General features: G+C 37.1%; 2 protein-coding genes across 5 annotated transcripts in view; one reads left to right on the top strand and one right to left on the bottom strand.

Moving 5' to 3' along the window:
* antxr1b (ANTXR cell adhesion molecule 1b) overlaps positions 1 to 13,166 on the bottom strand; it is a 35,614-nt gene extending 22,448 nt beyond the window's left edge. For 2 of the 4 annotated variants that reach the window (XM_077243463.1, XM_077243465.1), the window contains exons 1-9: positions 9,117 to 9,257; positions 8,221 to 8,953; positions 4,549 to 4,620; positions 4,119 to 4,190; positions 3,687 to 3,768; positions 3,573 to 3,606; positions 2,087 to 2,166; positions 1,729 to 1,797; positions 1,514 to 1,594 (exon numbers count right to left, since the gene is read on the bottom strand). In XM_077243463.1, coding sequence (XP_077099578.1) covers positions 1,514 to 1,594; positions 1,729 to 1,797; positions 2,087 to 2,166; positions 3,573 to 3,606; positions 3,687 to 3,768; positions 4,119 to 4,190; positions 4,549 to 4,620; positions 8,221 to 8,375 — 645 coding nt within the window. In that variant the 5' untranslated portion in view covers positions 8,376 to 8,953; positions 9,117 to 9,257. Of the gene's footprint in view, positions 1 to 1,513; positions 1,595 to 1,728; positions 1,798 to 2,086; positions 2,167 to 3,572; positions 3,607 to 3,686; positions 3,769 to 4,118; positions 4,191 to 4,548; positions 4,621 to 8,220; positions 8,954 to 9,116; positions 9,258 to 12,697 lie in introns of those variants that run through there. The other 2 variants (XM_077243464.1, XM_077243466.1) reach the window with 2 other exon arrangements.
* Positions 12,581 to 16,819, top strand: npffr1l1 (neuropeptide FF receptor 1 like 1). The gene is made up of 3 exons (XM_077243467.1): positions 12,581 to 12,869; positions 13,004 to 13,103; positions 15,546 to 16,819. Exons 1-3 carry the CDS (start codon positions 12,584 to 12,586, stop codon positions 16,354 to 16,356), a joined length of 1,197 nt encoding a protein of 398 aa, XP_077099582.1. The 5' UTR covers positions 12,581 to 12,583; the 3' UTR covers positions 16,357 to 16,819.
* Positions 16,820 to 18,008: the final 1,189 nt, after the last annotated feature.

Raw genomic sequence — 18,008 nt, 5'->3', positions numbered from 1 at the left:
AGTTTCAACCCCTGAAGAGCCTATGGACTAGTATGGAGGAGTGATCCAGCTCTCAGATATCATCAAAAATATCTTAATTCCGAAGATGAACGAAGGTCTTATGGGGTTGGAACAACATGAGGGTGAGTAAATACTGACAGAATTTTCATTTTTGGGTGAACTAACCCTTTAACTCATGCAAACTCATAAATGACTGATTGTTGTGCTATACATGGGCAGGTAATATGCATCAACTCACAATTGATTTCAATAGAGTTTATCTTTAGCGTAATGGAGGCCAGCTAATAAGAGCTGTGCAAGTAAACCTCAAGAGGCGAACAAGCAACTGACGTTAGAGGCTGCGCTCTTTAGCGTCCTTTTTATCGCACCCACCTCCCATGTTGGAAACGCTGGTTAGAATCCTGCTCGTCACTGTGCTAGTAGAACCGGAGGGGTTACATTGGTGCCGTGACCGGGATGGGAGTGAGGTTTAGGGGGGTGAGTGTAATACCTTTTCGAAATGTGCGGTACCGGCAATCCTATAAAATCAGTACAAATTACACTATATTCGTGGATCTAATAACTTGGGTACAACATGTATATGTAGACTTTAAGATTATGACATCTATTGAATTGTAGGCTATGACGCAAGTTAGTATAGAAGAATAAAACATCATCCGTATGCGCTAGTGGTAAAAAAATAGAGCCAGATGAATTGCACTTTGGTAGTTGTGGTTTTTATGTGCGCTGAAAAAAAGAGGAGGAAGCGAAAGAGGAGAATATGGACGCGGTCATGGCTAGGGAAAAGAGGCCAGCTTGGCATGCTAATCTTGCAAATGGAGCTTGAGGTAGTTTTAAGTTTTAGCGCCATGTCACATTGAGCATTGGCTAGTCAGTAGATGTAGGTTGTAGTGAGATGAAAACACACTGTGAGATGATCATGCTAAATTTCTGACACTGTCAGAAAATGATCGCAGGCTAGCTTTGGTCGCAAGACCGTGACACCGGCAGAACCTCTCACACTGTACGACGTAGCGCCACTGTTTAGGAGCCACGACCACAGAAATCGCTACGTTTGGTCATCTTTCGTCTGGGACAGCCCAAAATCGTACAATGTTTACCGGCATAACGGAGGCCAGCTAGTAGAACCAGTGTTTTTTTTAGTAGCTAACAATTAAATAGTCTAATTAGCATGAAAACACATGGCATATTTTGATATCATTCAATGTATATGTTGACCAAACTTGTTGCTGGATTTGAATAAGATTGAACTATTGTTTAAAAGATAAATGTTGGTTTTTTTCACTGAGTCACATTATCAAATTGCCTTTTTAGTGAATGATACATGCAATGATACCTTAGAATTTGGCTAAAAGACGCCATGCTTTTTGTCTCAAAAGTGCACATTTGATAACATAAAATGCTGCCTAGGCAGCTCACAAGGTTTTGGAACACAGCTATTTAGATACATCAATAAAATGATCAAAAGAAAGATGTGAGAATAGCTGTGACTGAGTTTAATTAATTCACTCACTGAATCAATGACCCCTTGCAGTGCTTCAAAGCCATCATTAACAGGAAAGACGTGATCTTCGCTGTCAGCAATTGTTGCCAGCTGTGACAGAATGAGAAATCATGAAAAATAATCTTCTCTATTCTTTCGTTCTTACATTGTACATCAGTTGCTTAAAAAATCTATATTGTGGTGACCTGCACACAATGAAGGGGCTAATAATTTTGTCACCTTACCTGGGTTTCATTAAAGTCTTTCACTCCAACACAATACACAGAAGCTCCCAGCTGACGTGAGCGACCGGCCTGCCATTTCATCGTATCAAAGACAGGTTCAAAAAGATGTGTTAGGTTGCATATATTAAATTAGAGCCAGCACATGTGAAATATCAAACTATGCAAATATTCTCTAGATAACAGGCTGAAATAGACAGTCAGAGAGAAAGAAGGTCCCAGGTTCAGTTTATTTTATAATATCTGGTGCCTCACGGGTAGCCTACTGTCAGAGCTAAAGGCTGTTAGTGCTAAATACAATTTTCATGCTCGGGGGAGAAAGAATGGAAAATATGTCAGGATCTAAGGTGTAAGGTCTCACCTCTCTGGCTGCCAAGTCAAATTCATTCTCGCGCAATTCTCCATCTGTCAGAGCAATGATGACACTCGCTGTGCGGTATCCTAACACAGAAAGAGCGAATCTATAATAGTCTATAGAAGAACCTCCTATGGTTCAGAGAGTAAATTATTCAATTACTTTTTGAATTTCTGACAGTAATTTCTGGGAGTAATCAATCGTACTTTGAGGATCATCTCGCGCAACCATTGTCCTTTGGCAACCGTAGCGCATTTAGCTAACCGTCATTAACAAGTTTTAAACTTTCGTTGTGATGGGTAAACATAATAACATGATAATAACAATAGCCTACTTATATTTTTTTCGATGTATATTCGATAAAAACCTCGTCAGGCGAAAGAATGAACGAATGTGACATCTTAAAACATAGGCTACTTTGGTGCGGGCACACATTAGTGAAATTTCGTGGGCAAAAAGGTCCCCATTGTCTAAAATCTTGCAATGTGTGAAACGGGTTTTTTTGCTAGCGACATTCCTGCTTGCATCGATTCCAAGTGAAATTACTGTAGACTACTTCGTAAATGTGCTAAATTTAAACATTGGCTTAGTTGAACTTTTAAGGTTGTTGTAACGGCGTTAAAATATAGAGGTAACATGGGGAAATATGCCCCCTTAAGAACAATGTGAAGAACTATACCTATTTAGATATAGCCTATGTTTATCATGTGAAGGATGATGATGCATCAGCCAATGTGTTATTATAGGAAATTAATAGAAACATTTGCTAATTTATTTGTTATAGAACAAAATGTAGAATTATTCAGAGGCCATTTTACCCCACCAAACTCCCACCCACCCCGTCGCCTTCCGCGATCTGCTTACCTCCCCACTGAATCTGCGGTGATGAAACACCGGAAGATAGTTTACAACGTAACCCCAGAAATGCACGCTGCTAGGCAACCGCTATATTCTGTGGCCATTCACAGGAACGCGTATTGCTAAAACCAGGCGTAGTTAAGCCTAGGCTTAAGTTTGGTTGGTGTAACCGACGTTAGGTCTACTCTAAAGACTGGTCTTAACTAAGACTTACTTAGCAGTTAGGACCAGGCTTAGTAAAGCCCTGTTGGTGCAACTGGCTCCTGGGGTCTAATTTGAGGGTCTTTTTTATCAAAAGAAAAACTATAACTTTTACTCCAAAAATCTAAAAACATTAATGTGTCCACAAGTCCCTCATTAACAAGTAGACACAAAAACTTTAACATTCAACATAATACAATGCCATAAATCACTATGTGTGCAGAGACACACATTTAGATAAATTAACCTTTCTACTGACTAAATCTCACAAGTGTTAATATTCAGATGAAATGACAAAACTAAAGATAGCGTATATTCATCAAAAGTGGGATTTTGTGTCATCTATATGCTCAGGACTTTCCCCTAGCTACTGTATTAAAAAAAGAAAAAAAAAGTCAAGTCAGTGATCATAGGAACTTGATTCGGAACGTACCATCACCTGTTCCATAGTAGATCTGCTCGCTTGCCTAGAAAATCACACAATTTTTTTTAATAAACTGCGTTTGTTCTGACTTGTATTTTAGTGGATTTTACAATATCCTCTTACCCTCTGAAAACCTTTGTGCATGAAGGTATCTCCACCTGGTAAGACATGCTGAAGTTCCTCCAGCCCAGCACGAATCTGATCCCTGAATATTAAGATTTGTAGCATTTTAAGTTTTTCATGGCAATTTAAGTATTTATACATCATGCAATGTTTGCTTACTGCCTTTTATTTAAATAAATACTTAAAAAGAGAGATACAATTCATGTTAATTAACATTTTTATTTTGACCAGCTAGACCAGATCCAAACCAACGGTAACCAGCATAAAGCCTGGACCAGCATGGATTTGAATGCTGCCAGCTCTTCTTGATTTCTTGGATCGACACAAATAAAGATGACAGACTCACAGCAAGTAAAGAGATATCAAAGTCAAACGCTTTTCAGCTAGAGATGTTGGCAGTATGAAATCACAGCATGTGTTATAAACTCTTGCCTGTCTTCTGTAAGTTTCATCAGGATCCGTCCCTCCGTTGAAAAGACTATAAAGGACATTCGGAGCTGGGGGCTGAAGACAGAGAAGAATAGGAAAATGTAATTTGTTTATTCACAGACCACTATGCTGTAGTTGCTGACTAGCTGACATTAATAGGGTCTACTAGGAGTTCCATTATAGCTATTCCTGTTATACAAGCTGTCATTTTTCCTTAGCACTTAAATTGGCTTTGGAGCCTTTTATTTATATTATATTTTTTGGACAGTGGCAACTCAAAATTGCACACCACAGTAAAGTGTGCAGTCTTTTGACAATTTAATTTGAACAGAACAACTTTAGGTTACATACCAGATTTTTTATAAAAACATTGTAGTTATGAGATCACAAAAAAATAATAAAACTCAGCATGCTGAGTTTCTGCTGGAATCACCTGATGAACTTGTGTGCAAGGTGATCAACAAAGTAGTAGATCTCATTCCAGTGGTGCTGGACACTTCCAGACCTGAGAAGATGTTATGCATTAAGGGTTCAGTATTAGGATTGCACAAAATAACATTGGAATCATTTTTTTTTTGTCATACAAATATATAGACACTTAAGCAACACTAAAATGAATGAATGAATTTCAGATCTGCATCTGCAAATAAATACTGCAGGAGTTTTGTAAACAACTAATTTCTTTGTATCGTGACTTGTGTTTTGGTTTTATTGGACATACAGTCATATGATGTCAACACCTCTTTTGTGGTATTTTATATTTTCTTTATTATTCAAAGACAAACATATTTTCTGAACTGTTTAGCTTAAAAAAAGTGGGCTTTGTCTTTTTTTCACCGGACAAATATCACTTGCAAAGGAAAATGCAAGAGGGCATGTCAGTGTATGCAATCTTCTAGGTATCATTTTGTTAAAAACACCTTGTGCCATATTGCAGAGGCAGAGAGCATTGCAAGACCGGAGGAGATAAGTCTGTATCAATTGTTTGTCTTACAGTAGAAGGTGTGACATTTATGAATGCTGTCTGAGACATTACATCATCTGCCAAAGTAACATACCGACCCTACTTTGGAAACACCCTACTCTTTGGAAAACGTTTAGAAGTTCACATGATGGATTAAATCCATTAAAGGATTTAGGCTGCATGGCCATGTGGTGGTGATTTCCCCATGAAATTACACACTCCTGATATCCTATTTGAGGATTATCTCAATATTCATTACAAATTTGCATGGCAGCAACTGTCTTAAAAAGTAGTTTTAAAAAGCGTCTGACACAGAGAATGTGATATGAGCATCTAGACGCTAACTTCTTGTTAAGTGGGCTTCTTTAATGGCTCAGCTTGTGTAATAGCTCATCTGGCAGGGCAATTGTGGTGGAGACAAATCAAAAAAGAATGCTAAGCTTACGTAAGCGACGTCAAAGCCTTCCAAAGTCAGCATAAGCTTTCCTCTGTGCACATCCACCCCCACAAACACACCAGTGCTGCTAATTCAGTCTTGATCAATTCAACAGATGGTGATGGTGGACAGTCTATAATCGTCTCTAATTATTTTACTGTTCTATTTTTCAATAGTTTATATGTACATTTATATTTATTTTAGCATATATTTATATAGCATTTTAGCGAACTGAAAAAAAGACATGAAACACTGCTTTTTCAAATTCTCTGCAATACCTCACTGACCTGAGGTCACTATCACCTTTAATGCTTTGGAAATAAGTTGTGGTTTTGTCTGAAACCATAAGCCAAGACGCAGATCCAGGCCAAAACTTTAAGTTTGAGACACAGACCACATTTACTGTACATTAATGCATTTAGCAGCTGTTTTTATCAAAAATGACGTACTAAAGCAATTTGTAAAAGAGCCAACAATTTTTGTAATATAGCTACAATGGCTGGTCTATTAAACATTTAGATTAGGAAGCAAATGAATGAAGAGGAGATATGTAGAGAATAAATATTTTTTTTATTACTGCAAACTTTATTTAAAACATAGTAGTTCTATTTTAAAACACTTTATTTTAAATTTGGAACATTTGGAAGGTGAGTGTGAACCTTTTGAGGCCCAGATCCTGTTAGGGTCCAAAAAGCTGGCTGTACACTTTAATGAGTTAAAAAAGAGAAAATTCTGAATATATTTCAAACGCTTAACCACGTGCCGATCCATGATTGAGGTAATTATCTCATTTAATACATTGGAAATTGACTGTGGTCTTGTCTGAAACCATAAGCCAAGACCTAGATATACATTTTTGATACTCAAACCAAGGCCAAGACACTGAGTAACGAGAGCCAAATAAGACGTTTTATGCTGTCTTGAAAGGTTTCGAGATTAAGACTCCCAGATCCATATTTAGGAAGATGTGAGAAAAATAGAAAAAGAATCACCGCTTACACTGTGAAAAATGATTGTTTAAAGATAAAAGTTTGGAGGAAGTTTTACAATAAAGTACTTTTTCAGTCTTTCTGCTGTAAAAATTCATTTTTAATTCAGTGTGTTACTTGCCATTATTTGTGAAATTTCCTAGCAGTTTCTGAGTTAAATATTTTTCAAAGTAAACCTTACACCAACATTTTTTCAATGTATGTGTTCACGACAATTCACATTTTGTTTATCAAGAACTATATAATAAGTATGGAAGAAAAACATGATACTCATACTATTTCCGTTCTTACTATTGCTGAAATATTCAGTGTACAAAAGCAGACACTGTATCAAGGATGTCAATAATATGTCTACCTAGAGAGAATTTAAGTTGGAGATTGGGATAATTTGAGATGGATTTTGCTTAAAAAAATAAAAAATAGACATAGACCTTTCAGCATATCAGCATTGCTATTATGCATCTACACTGTTCCAACAGGAAAATGAAACTTGCAGTGTAAGCCAATACTTCGCTATGACCTCATCAAATAAGAATTTATAACCATCACTGAAAAGACTTCCAAAATCTGGGCTGTTGTCCTGCACAATGAAAGCATTGTATTATTCTGTCTCCAAAAAAAATTCCAAATATTTTCATGCTTATTATATTTGCCTAATGCACTCTATATTCATCACAGGGTGTGTTTTAGTTTATCTTTGCTTTTAAATGAAGAATGTTACTGGCACAACTAAACAATGGCATACTTTCTCTGTCTCTCCCTCCCCTCCTCTCTCTTTCTCATCTCCATATCATTTGTGCTCAGATTCGAACTCTGATTCAAGACATCTCTGAGGCTTTGGAACATCTGGCCCTGCTGGTGAAAAGGTTCAGCACATGAGGAACCCAAACAGCCCTAAACACTCCACTCATCTTCACCTCATGACACCTGCATCAATCTATGAGGGTTTCCTATTAAATAATGACCATAGAAAGAGACTTTAGACTGAAACTGAATATATTAAACATCATAAACAAACCGAGGGCAAACCGTCAGGAGAGCTAGACAAAGGAAAATAATGCTTCACAACCAAAATATCCCACAAACATCAATAAATTTAGAAAATCTTTTATAGTGTCTTTTTCAATAATCACTTCAGATCTTCTGTTGTGTTTATGTCTTTGGCAAGCTCTTTCTGGAGGTGGGTTGTCCTCATAGTAAACATGGTAAATGGTAGATTTTTATGGTAAATGGTTATGCATCCACAAAGCTATTAAAAATACAATACAACAGCTAGTACTGTGTTTGGGGATTTTATCTGCACATGATATGCTTTTGACCATGTCAATATGTTTTCATGCTTCCTCAAAATTGCAGAGGTTATACAGGAGCTGACCCTCTTAGACGTCTCCGATATGGAGCACAGAATATCAATTCCAGTTAAAATATACATTTCAAAGGCCTTCAGAATACAGGAGGTTTATGCCATATATACAGTATAGGCACATTCAAACCTAAAATGTCAGGATTTGCAGCATCAAAAGCAAGAGAGACTGTAATGATGCTTAATGCTTCTGAAATGCTTGCTGCTGTGTCTCTTTAGAGACATAATAACTTTGATTGCCTGCTTGACCTTTGGTTGTCTGTATGCATGTTGAATTAACATCCATACAGCATCAGATTCTCAGGTGCCATTACAAAGACACTCTCAAAGCTTATGGAAATTGAAACACTCACTTGTCCAGCACAAAATAAAGGTCAAACCCTCCATAGCACGAGTACCCAGCCTCCCAGCGTTCATAGCTCTGTCCAGCACAGCAGCTGAGCCTCAGGATAAACATCACAAACAAGCCTATGAGCAGCCTGTCACCTCCACGCCAATCCATGGACATTATTCCAGGTTGATTACAGTAGCCTTGCACAAGTCAATGGCACTTCCCAGCAAACCCTCAAGGCAAGACATCCAACTTTGGTGGAGATGATTTACTCTGCAGCCTCTTTTGCCTGTGATCCATTCAGGTTGGTGCAGGTCTGAAATCCTGGAGCTGCAGTCAGATCCTGAGGAGCCTGAATCACTCCCTCACGCTCAAATAACTCTAATACTGCTGTGCTGCTGCCACAGATGTGTTTCAGGCTAGTTGAAGTGCTGGCCCTCAGTGTGCCCCTGAGACATATGTTGACAGTGACTTGGGTTAGTTTGAAATCTTCATGAAATAATTTGATTTGGTCTGGTGGTGTCTGGATCTGTGTGAAAATGGGGTTTATCTTCAATAAAAAGAGGGAGTGACATGGTTACTTTTGGAAAAACGTTCAAAACAGTTTTACACGGACTCTCTCTCTCTCTCTTTTTCTTTTTTGCTCCCAAATCTCTTTCTCTGATTGGGATTTCTGGTGAGGGTATTTTTCTTCTCTGCTGCCACATTGTGGTGACTTTTATTTTTGTTGTAGTGGGGGGACATTCAGCGCGTCACTGTAATGAATGGGTGTAAATTCAAAAAAAAAATGTAAATGTAAATTAAAAATGGGTACCACATTTTTTCTTTATTAGCCTACTTTTATTTAAAATATATTTAGAATAACTATTAAACTGCATTTATGTAGCTTGTAAAAATAGTCCAAAATAAATTACTCACCCTCAAGTTCTTCCAAACCTGTATGGATTTCTTTCTTCTGCTGAACACCTGTGCAAGAATTGAATCAGACTAAATCTGAAAAGATTTCATCATATGGCAACAGACTACAGGAGGCAGTATGTAGGAAGACTTGCATTCCTTTCCCCCTGGGGGGCTGAAGCCCCTGCCCCTTTTGTCTCAAAATGTATTGTGCCCTTTTCTGATAATTGTAAATAATAATAATTATTATTATTATAAATATTATAATAAATAACACACTTACACACCCTTGCCACTAAAAATAATAATACAAATAAATATTATGTATATAAAAAAAAATTTGGCAGAGAAGTGGTAGGCGGAGTTTCCTTTGCAGCGCCTCATACGCTTTTAACGGTTCTGGTAGGGGAGACCATGGATGGTTGTAACACGGGTAAGTTGTAACAATTCCAATCTGTCCAATCAGGAACTAGTTACAAATCACCTGATCCACTTCACACATGCTTAGTTTAGTTCTTATTCCACCTGTGATAAAGTAGAGCCCTGTGGCAGACAAAGCACATGTTAAAGTGGAAAAAAAAAAATTGAGGTAAGAAAGTAACTTTTTTACTTTTTGTTATGGGAATGTCTGCTTTGTAGTTAAACTCATCAAACGTTTATTATGTTTATTGTACATTTATTCATTTAGCTGACGCTATTATCCAAAGCGACTTACAATTGCTATATTTCAGAGGTCGCACGCCTCTGGAGCAACTAGGGGTTAAGTGCCTTGCTCAGGGACACATTGGTGTCTCACAATGGATTCAAACCCGGGTCTCTCACACCAAAGGCATGTGTCTTATCCACTGCGCCATCACCAGCCCTTGTGTGTCTGTGTAGATATTTTCCATGCAAGTTGTTAGTGCTAATGTTTTGCCTGTTAGTTGTAAGGTGAGCTAGTTCATGGTGACATGACTTTGGGTTAGTTGTAACAACAAGACTCTGGGTTAGTTGTAACAACAATGAATTAAAATGTATTAAAATGTATTAAAATGTAATTAAAATTTAATTACCGCCAATACTATAGCCTGACAGTAGCAACTGTTCTTACACAAATAGAATGTTCAAGTGTTCAAGTTCAATTTATTATGGTCAATTACTATGACAGAGTAACAACAGAGTCACACACACACACACACACACACACACACACACACACACACACACACACACACACACACACACACACACACACACACACACACACACACACACACACACACACACACACACACACACACACACACACACACACACACACACAATGTTCAAGTGTTCAATTTTATTATGGCCAATGCTAACACTGGCAGTAACAAACATGCTTGCAAACAAACAATGTTTGTGTTCAAGTTCAATTTATAATGGTCAATTACTATGACTGAGAGTGACACACACACACACACACACACACACACACACACACACACACACACACACACACACACACACACACAGACACAGTTAACATCAGTTATATTGAAAAGTCAGTGTTGAATAAAAACCTTTCAAAATATATTTTTTTGTCAAAATCCTTACTTCATTATGTTACATATCACCCCGGTGGATATCATAATGTTACATCTCACCCCCGGGTATGTTACAACTAACCCAGACTATGGGGTGAATTGTAACATTTCACTCCTCGTGTTTGAAACTAAACCATGCATTTTCTGTTTGTGTTGCAAAGATAATAGCTATGTCATTTAATATCAGACATTTGTAACTAGTTTGGATCACATTTTGAACACACTGACTTCAAAGTACTACAAGATATAGACAGAAAGGTCAAAATTGTTACAACCATCCCCGGTCTCCCCCTACGCACTACCCAGCAGTTCAAGCGAGTCTCTTCAAACGAGCATCAGGTAACGTTTAAGCTAATACGGAAAATTACATTTACCCTACCATCACCATGCTACTCTAAAAGTTGCTGCAGCATGCGAGTTATTTTTACAATAAAAGTATAACTCGATTTCAAACGCATTCTGAGTGACAATGTCATTCGTTTTTATCCAAGGAATAAAAGTGCAAGGGGAAATACATCTAACAGTTAGTTAAATTAAATCTTAAGTCCATGTCCAACTCTAAATTGTAAGGAACTTATATCTTTGATTTCATAGTAACGCTTTACAATATTAATATTATCATAATTTCCCTATTTTCATTGGATGTGTTATGCATTCTAATAATTGTATCAACATATTTTATTAGAATGCCAAGGAAAGAAAGAATAGAAACAAAAAAAAGTGATAATTTTCTTTATTTAGTGCCCTTTTTGGTACCTCCGCCCCTGCCCCTGAGGAGGTCTGTGCACGCCACTGCTTGGTGCCCTACCCACAGAGCGTGGTGTGAGCGGCGGCGCTGTGTAGCTGAAACTTTACTGTAAATAGGCTAGTCTACACACAATAGTGTAGGCTACTTATTAATTCGTAATCCACTAGGGTAAAACATCTAATACCCTAAATGATTAACTGTGCTGTATGATGTAGCTAACTGTCGTTTAAATGACATCTTCGTGTTACGTGATTAAAACTATTATGATCGATGACGTCACTCGCTTGACATCCAGCTGTCACCGCACTAGTGGAATCCACTGTCACGTCGCGCTCATGTTTCCAGTTCACTGCGCTTTACTATGAAGTGAGAGTTGCGCATTGCAGCCAGAACACAGCAACCTGCTCATCACACGAGTGGATTTAACACACGCACACACACGCAACAGGTGAGCAGTCTTTTTCGCTTTTCGACTGATATAATCTTTTCTATGATATGCTATGTTGTAAGACTTTTTCGTTGTCATTAAAACTTTTAAAATACGAAATTGAAATGGTCATACTATGTGGCTATAGATGCTGAGCTGATTAAAGTCTCGTGTTTATACTTTGAATAACACATATGCACAACAGTAAAAAAAAAATATTTACTATTGTTTTAAGAATTTGTCATGCAATTATTGAAATCTAAATTATATATATATATATATATATATATATATATATATATATATATATATATATATATATAATTGAGGTTTTAGGTAATTGTAAGAAACTTATATCTTTGATTAACGCTTTACAATATTTAGTAATATTATCATCATTTCCCTATTTTCATTTGATGTGTTATGCATTCTAATAATTGTATCAACATATTTTATTAGAATGCCAAGGAAAGAAAGAATAGAAACAAAAAAAAGTAATAATTTTCTTTATTTAGTGCCCTTTTTGGTCCCTCCCCCCCTGCATTATTGTATATATAATGTATGTATATATATATATATATATAATTAATACATTAATATATCTATAATTTTCACTATTTTACAACTCCACTAGTTTACACAAGCCCTTGTCTTCCTGTTAGAATTATTTGACCAATTAATAATTGATTCAGAGACAATATGAATATCTTATCAGAATGAATTGTCATTTCCCTTTTCAAGATCCAACATGGACAAAATGACCCTGAACCTCTCTGCTGACAACCTCACTTCGGACAACTTCACGCTCCTGCCGTATTACATCCACTCGGCAGGGATGGCGGTCAGCTACATCCTCTCATACCTGGTGGTGCTGCTCCTTTGTGTCGTGGGGAACGGACTTGTCTGCCTGGTGATCATCAGGAACCGCAACATGCGTTCGGTCACTAATCTCTTCATCCTGAACTTGGCCATTAGTGATTTGCTGGTTGGCGTGTTCTGTGTGCCCACCACACTGATTGACAGCCTCATTTCAGGTCAGTGGGTCATCATCTTTATCATCATTGTCATAATCATCAATATCATCTTCATGAATGTGACCGTCATATTCAATATTATGACTTTCATATCAGTATCAATCCTGAAAATCCTGTCCTTGATTTCTCGACAGGTTGGCCTTTTGGCCAGGTCACCTGCACTCTGAGCAACCTCATCCAGGGCATGTCAGTGTCTGCTTCTGTCTTCACCCTGGTTGCCATAGCAGTTGACAGGTAATGATTTGTAATTTTACATACAGAAAAGGCATAAGCCTCCAAGACTAAAATGCATTATTGAGCTGTCAAGTCAAGTCAAGTCAAATATATTTATATAGCGCTTTTCACAATACAGATTGTATCAAAGCTGCTTCACAGTATCAATCAAAACAACTTAATGTTTGTTTATTACTGGAAAAAAAAAGACATCCAAGTTTGGTAGAGCTAATCAATGGTATGATTGGTTAATTAATTTGAATATCCCCAACTGAGCAAGCCAAAGCCAGGTTAAAAGCTGTTTTAACTAAAAGTAACTCGCACTTAGGGCTGGCGATATGACCAAAATCTCATATCACGATATAAGTCATCTCATATACCGATAACGATATATATCACAATATAGTACCTTTTCTGTAAATTCAGTTTATAATAATATTTACCACATGGAAAATACTTTCTTTTAGTATCAACTAAAATAATAGTTGATATATATATATATATATATATATTTTGAGTATAGTATAGGCCTACTCAAAAATGATTTTTTTTTCTCATTTTCTTTAGAACTCCTGGGCAAATGTTTGATTAAGAATGTAGAAATATAAAATATGAATGAAATATAAAACACTTTTCAAAAACAAATGAATACAGGCCCAACATAAAATGTAACATGTAGCAGCAGTCAGGGCTCCGAACATGATCAATGAACGAAATGATCAATGAACGAAAACAAATGAACGAAATTTTGACAGGAACAAAAACAAAATCAAATTGAATCGTTCTGAACAGGCATGCTTATTTGAAATGACCATTAACCGGTTAATAACGTTATTTTATCGTTCTGTTAAATATTTTAATTCGCCAGTCAACCAATCTCGAATTCAAATAGTAGCTATACAGACTGTGCAAATGTGATATTGACGCACAGCCTATCTGTGAGTGAAATGCCTGCGCTCAGCTGTCAAGACATCATAGGTAAGTCGCCATGGCAATGCGCTGGCGTTAGTTTTCCCAAGTATATATTGTATATGTCACCAACTGTCAAACAATTAGGCCTACATTTCATTGAAAATGAATAGCAGGTAATATGCAACTTTTTGTTTTTTTAAACCAGCGAAAATTGCAGGATAGTGAAGAACATGGATTCACATAACGTCAAATCACGCACTTAAAGCCCTTCTTTGAATGGAGAAAACATAATAAAACTATACATATAACTAATAGGCCTTATAAATAGACTTAAATGTCATAATTAAGCTAAAGCCTAATTCTGGCTTAATCTGTCTGTGAAACTGGGCCATAGTAATTTAACATTTTCATTAGAAAATGATTCTTAGTAAAGTAGTGTAGTAGAGCAGTAAATAAGCTTTTGTGCCAGAGAGATGGGAAGGGCTGTGGTTCTTTTATAAAAGAATATATAAAGTATAATTTGCAAGTACACTCAGGGACTACAAAACACTGCTGCTGGAAAATTGCCAATCTTTAAAAGCATATCTTTGATCATTTTAATCTTGCGCGGTGTTATTATAAACTAATTTAATGCAATTTACTTGCATAGGCTAATGGCTATGTATTAGTGTACATTGCCCATATCTTTAATTTTGTTACAGTGTTTGTTTGACGCGTTATTTGAGCATGTCAGTAATTGATGATACTTAAGTTTGAGTTTGATCATTATTTTTTGTAATACTCTTTTGATAAAGGTACATAATGCAATTTTTTTTGTTAAAAAATAACAAGATTTAAATCATCTTCTTTCAAAGTCTATTTTTGTCTTACCCTGATTCACTATGGTAAGCCTATTACAAGTTTGATATTTTAGGCCGGGCGGGATGCTTTTCACAGGAAATTGCATACGTCACTTGCCCGTGCCTCTTGTCAAATCCGTAAATAGAGAAAAGTTTCTTCGGATACTTGTTGTGTGTATGGCTGGGAGGAGTGACATAGGTTAGTTGTCACAACAAGTGAGAAAGGTTTACATGGAGCAGCTAAATCTTTTTTTTTTAAAGGGCCAAACAGGAGCTTCTGCTGGCAAAAAGAGAACATGTCAGAGCTTGTAATAAAACAAGAATCAACATTGTATTGGCTTTTTGGAGATCGCGAGAACTGAGGGATTTGAAATGTTGCAAAACATTTGTATTGAACAGATGAATTGCCATATGTAGCTCTCTGACAGAGTTTATTGTAAAGCATTATCTATTGTGAAGGGTCAATTCAATCTGGTTGTTGTAGTGCTGTGTCCTGGAATTCATTTTCAAGGAAGTACTGTGTATATTAATGGGTAAAACAACAGAATCTACAGTACAGTCAGTTTATTAATCAGGTCCACAAGCAACAGCATCAAGCATTAGATGTCTAAAATATCGGCAGAATACATTTTTTTTTAATCACTAGTTTTAGTTAATGATAATGTCCCTGTTTTTAACTGAGTATTTAAGCATTACACGTGACTTTCTACAGGTTTACCGGGATTGTTTTCCCTTTCCATCACCGCCTGAGGCCGGTCACTGCGCTCTTCGCCATCATCTTCATTTGGCTGCTCGCTTTTGCCATCATCTGTCCTTCCGCTGCAACCCTGACCGTCATTCACCTGGATGACATCTACATGGTGCAGGACAACCAGATCTACCCACTGTTTGTGTGTTTCGAGGACTGGCCTAGAGCCGACATGCGACGAGTTTACACCACAGTAATCTTCATCCATGTTTATCTGGCCCCGCTGGGTCTCATAAGCATCATGTACGGCTGCATCGCTGCCAAACTCTCCAACAACCTACGTGAGAACCGAACTCGCTCCAGGAGGAGGATCAAAGTCATCAAGATGCTCATCATGGTTGCCGTTCTCTTCATGGTGTCCTGGCTGCCGCTTTGGACTTTGATGCTTCTTACGGACTATCAGGATCTGGACCGCCAACAGATTGACTTCTTGAGCAGCTATCTTTTTCCTGTAGCTCATTGGCTGGCGTTCTTCAACAGTGGGGTTAATCCGATCATCTACGGCTTCTTCAATGAGAACTTCCGGAGAGGCTTCCAGACCGCTATGGCTTGTGGCTCCTGCAACTCTGTTGGGTTGGAAATGTGTCACACACACTTTGCTCTCCCGCCCCCTAACAAAGTATCCAACGGGAGCCGAGAAGTGACCAAGAGGCGGAAAGATTGCTGCTTCGCTGTAATGCCTCAAGGGGCGGCTAATGGTATTCAGGGAATTCTCCTTGAGAACATGAATGGAATTACAGCCTCCCACAGAGTTATAGGAGCCTGGATGGAGTGAAGGAATGAGGAGTTCTATATCTCAGGAGAAAGCTGTAGCATTGCCATTCTTCTCAATGACTCAAATTGCTCAGTTTGCTTCATAGATAATCAGTCCGCAAACATGTGATTCTGAACTTCTCAACCTTTTTGTATGTTGCTCGCAAAACTTATTTCAGAATAAACAGCTACTTTTGAATGGCTGTCAATGGATAAACATACTTTTTTTTGTCTGCTTAATGGTGTAACAGGATGATGAAAAAATAAAAAAATAAAATAAAAAAATCAATATCAGACACACAGTACAGGATTTATCACACATGGGAATAAATTAATTCAAAAGAGCAACCCCAAAAAAACGTGTGCCCATGCATATGTTCCCATTCCGAATACTTTATACTTGACATCATTGGACATCAAACCACAGGTGCCTTGTAAATACTGTATATTTGTAAACAAACAAACAAACAAACAAACAAAAAAAACTTAATTTTTGCTTTAATTTAAAAAAATGTATTAGTGATTTTTAAAAAATCTTTTATTTATTTATTTTTTAACATTTATGACTCTTAATTCAGTTTTATTCTCATTTAAACCTTATGATATATTTAGTTAGTAATGATGTACACAGATGGAAACGTTTCAGAACTCTGCTTTAAAATGTATAAAGGCACTGATGGAAACAAAAGGGAAACAAACATTTTTGCATTTTGCATGAATATACGTGGATATGTGGGAGGTATTTTGTGCCCATTACTCTTGATTGAAGTTACATGTAATGCTAAATACAGAAACACAGAGAAAAAAGAAAAAATATTTTTTTACATTCATTGTGAGGTTATTTAATGTGTAGTGACACCATGCTGTAATGAACAGAATTCTTATCTGTCAGCTCAGTTCTGCTGCCCAGATTTAGGATTGTTATTGCCTCTGAAAGCACCATTTTATTTTGCTGCTATGTTTTCATGAGTAACACACTGTTATACAAGTTCATGGAATCATAACTGAAGATAAACATCACCTAACTGGAAAATAAAGCCATTTAATGAGTAAAATGTGACCACTAAAGATGTTTACCGGAGTCTATTTTTTTATTGTAAATGTGTAAATTAAATAGATATTATATTCATTGCTTCTGTTTTTCACCATATTCGCAAATGTTCTGTTAATTGTAATACCTTGCTTAGTCATTTTTATACCATGTGGAATTTGAAAAACAAGCTTGCATTTCCACTCTTGGGCATGTAATTCATATTTCAATAGATTGGTCCTGCTAAATGCCTCTGATATTGAGCTACTAACACATAAGTTTTACATTCACTCAGGCACGTGCAGAGGGGAGGGGAGGAGGAGGAGGAGGAGGAGGGGAAGAGGTGGGGGGCGCCCCTGCCCTTTTTCAAAATTAATCCAAAGTGCCCTTCTCAAACAAATATCAATGATAATATTGTGGTCAATAAAACAAAATGCATTTGATTATAATTAACGTGAATTTAGGCTACTTTAGTTTTGTAACCATTGTTGTTTATTTTTACGTTTCTGTCAGTCTGAGGTGTCGTTGCCATAACGCGTTGCTATGGGTTGCGTCATTTGCGTGTGACCAGAGCCCGTCTGGTGTGACTGTTGAAAGACTTGACTTGAAAGAAAGACTTGAAAGGTGTGACTTGACTAAAGAGG

This window comes from Siphateles boraxobius, unplaced genomic scaffold (assembly GCF_051911475.1).
Source record: "Siphateles boraxobius isolate OS27281-9 unplaced genomic scaffold, OSU_SipBor_1 25, whole genome shotgun sequence".
Classification (NCBI taxonomy): domain Eukaryota; kingdom Metazoa; phylum Chordata; class Actinopteri; order Cypriniformes; family Leuciscidae; genus Siphateles; species Siphateles boraxobius.
This window is presented reverse-complemented; position numbering and strand designations above follow the sequence as displayed.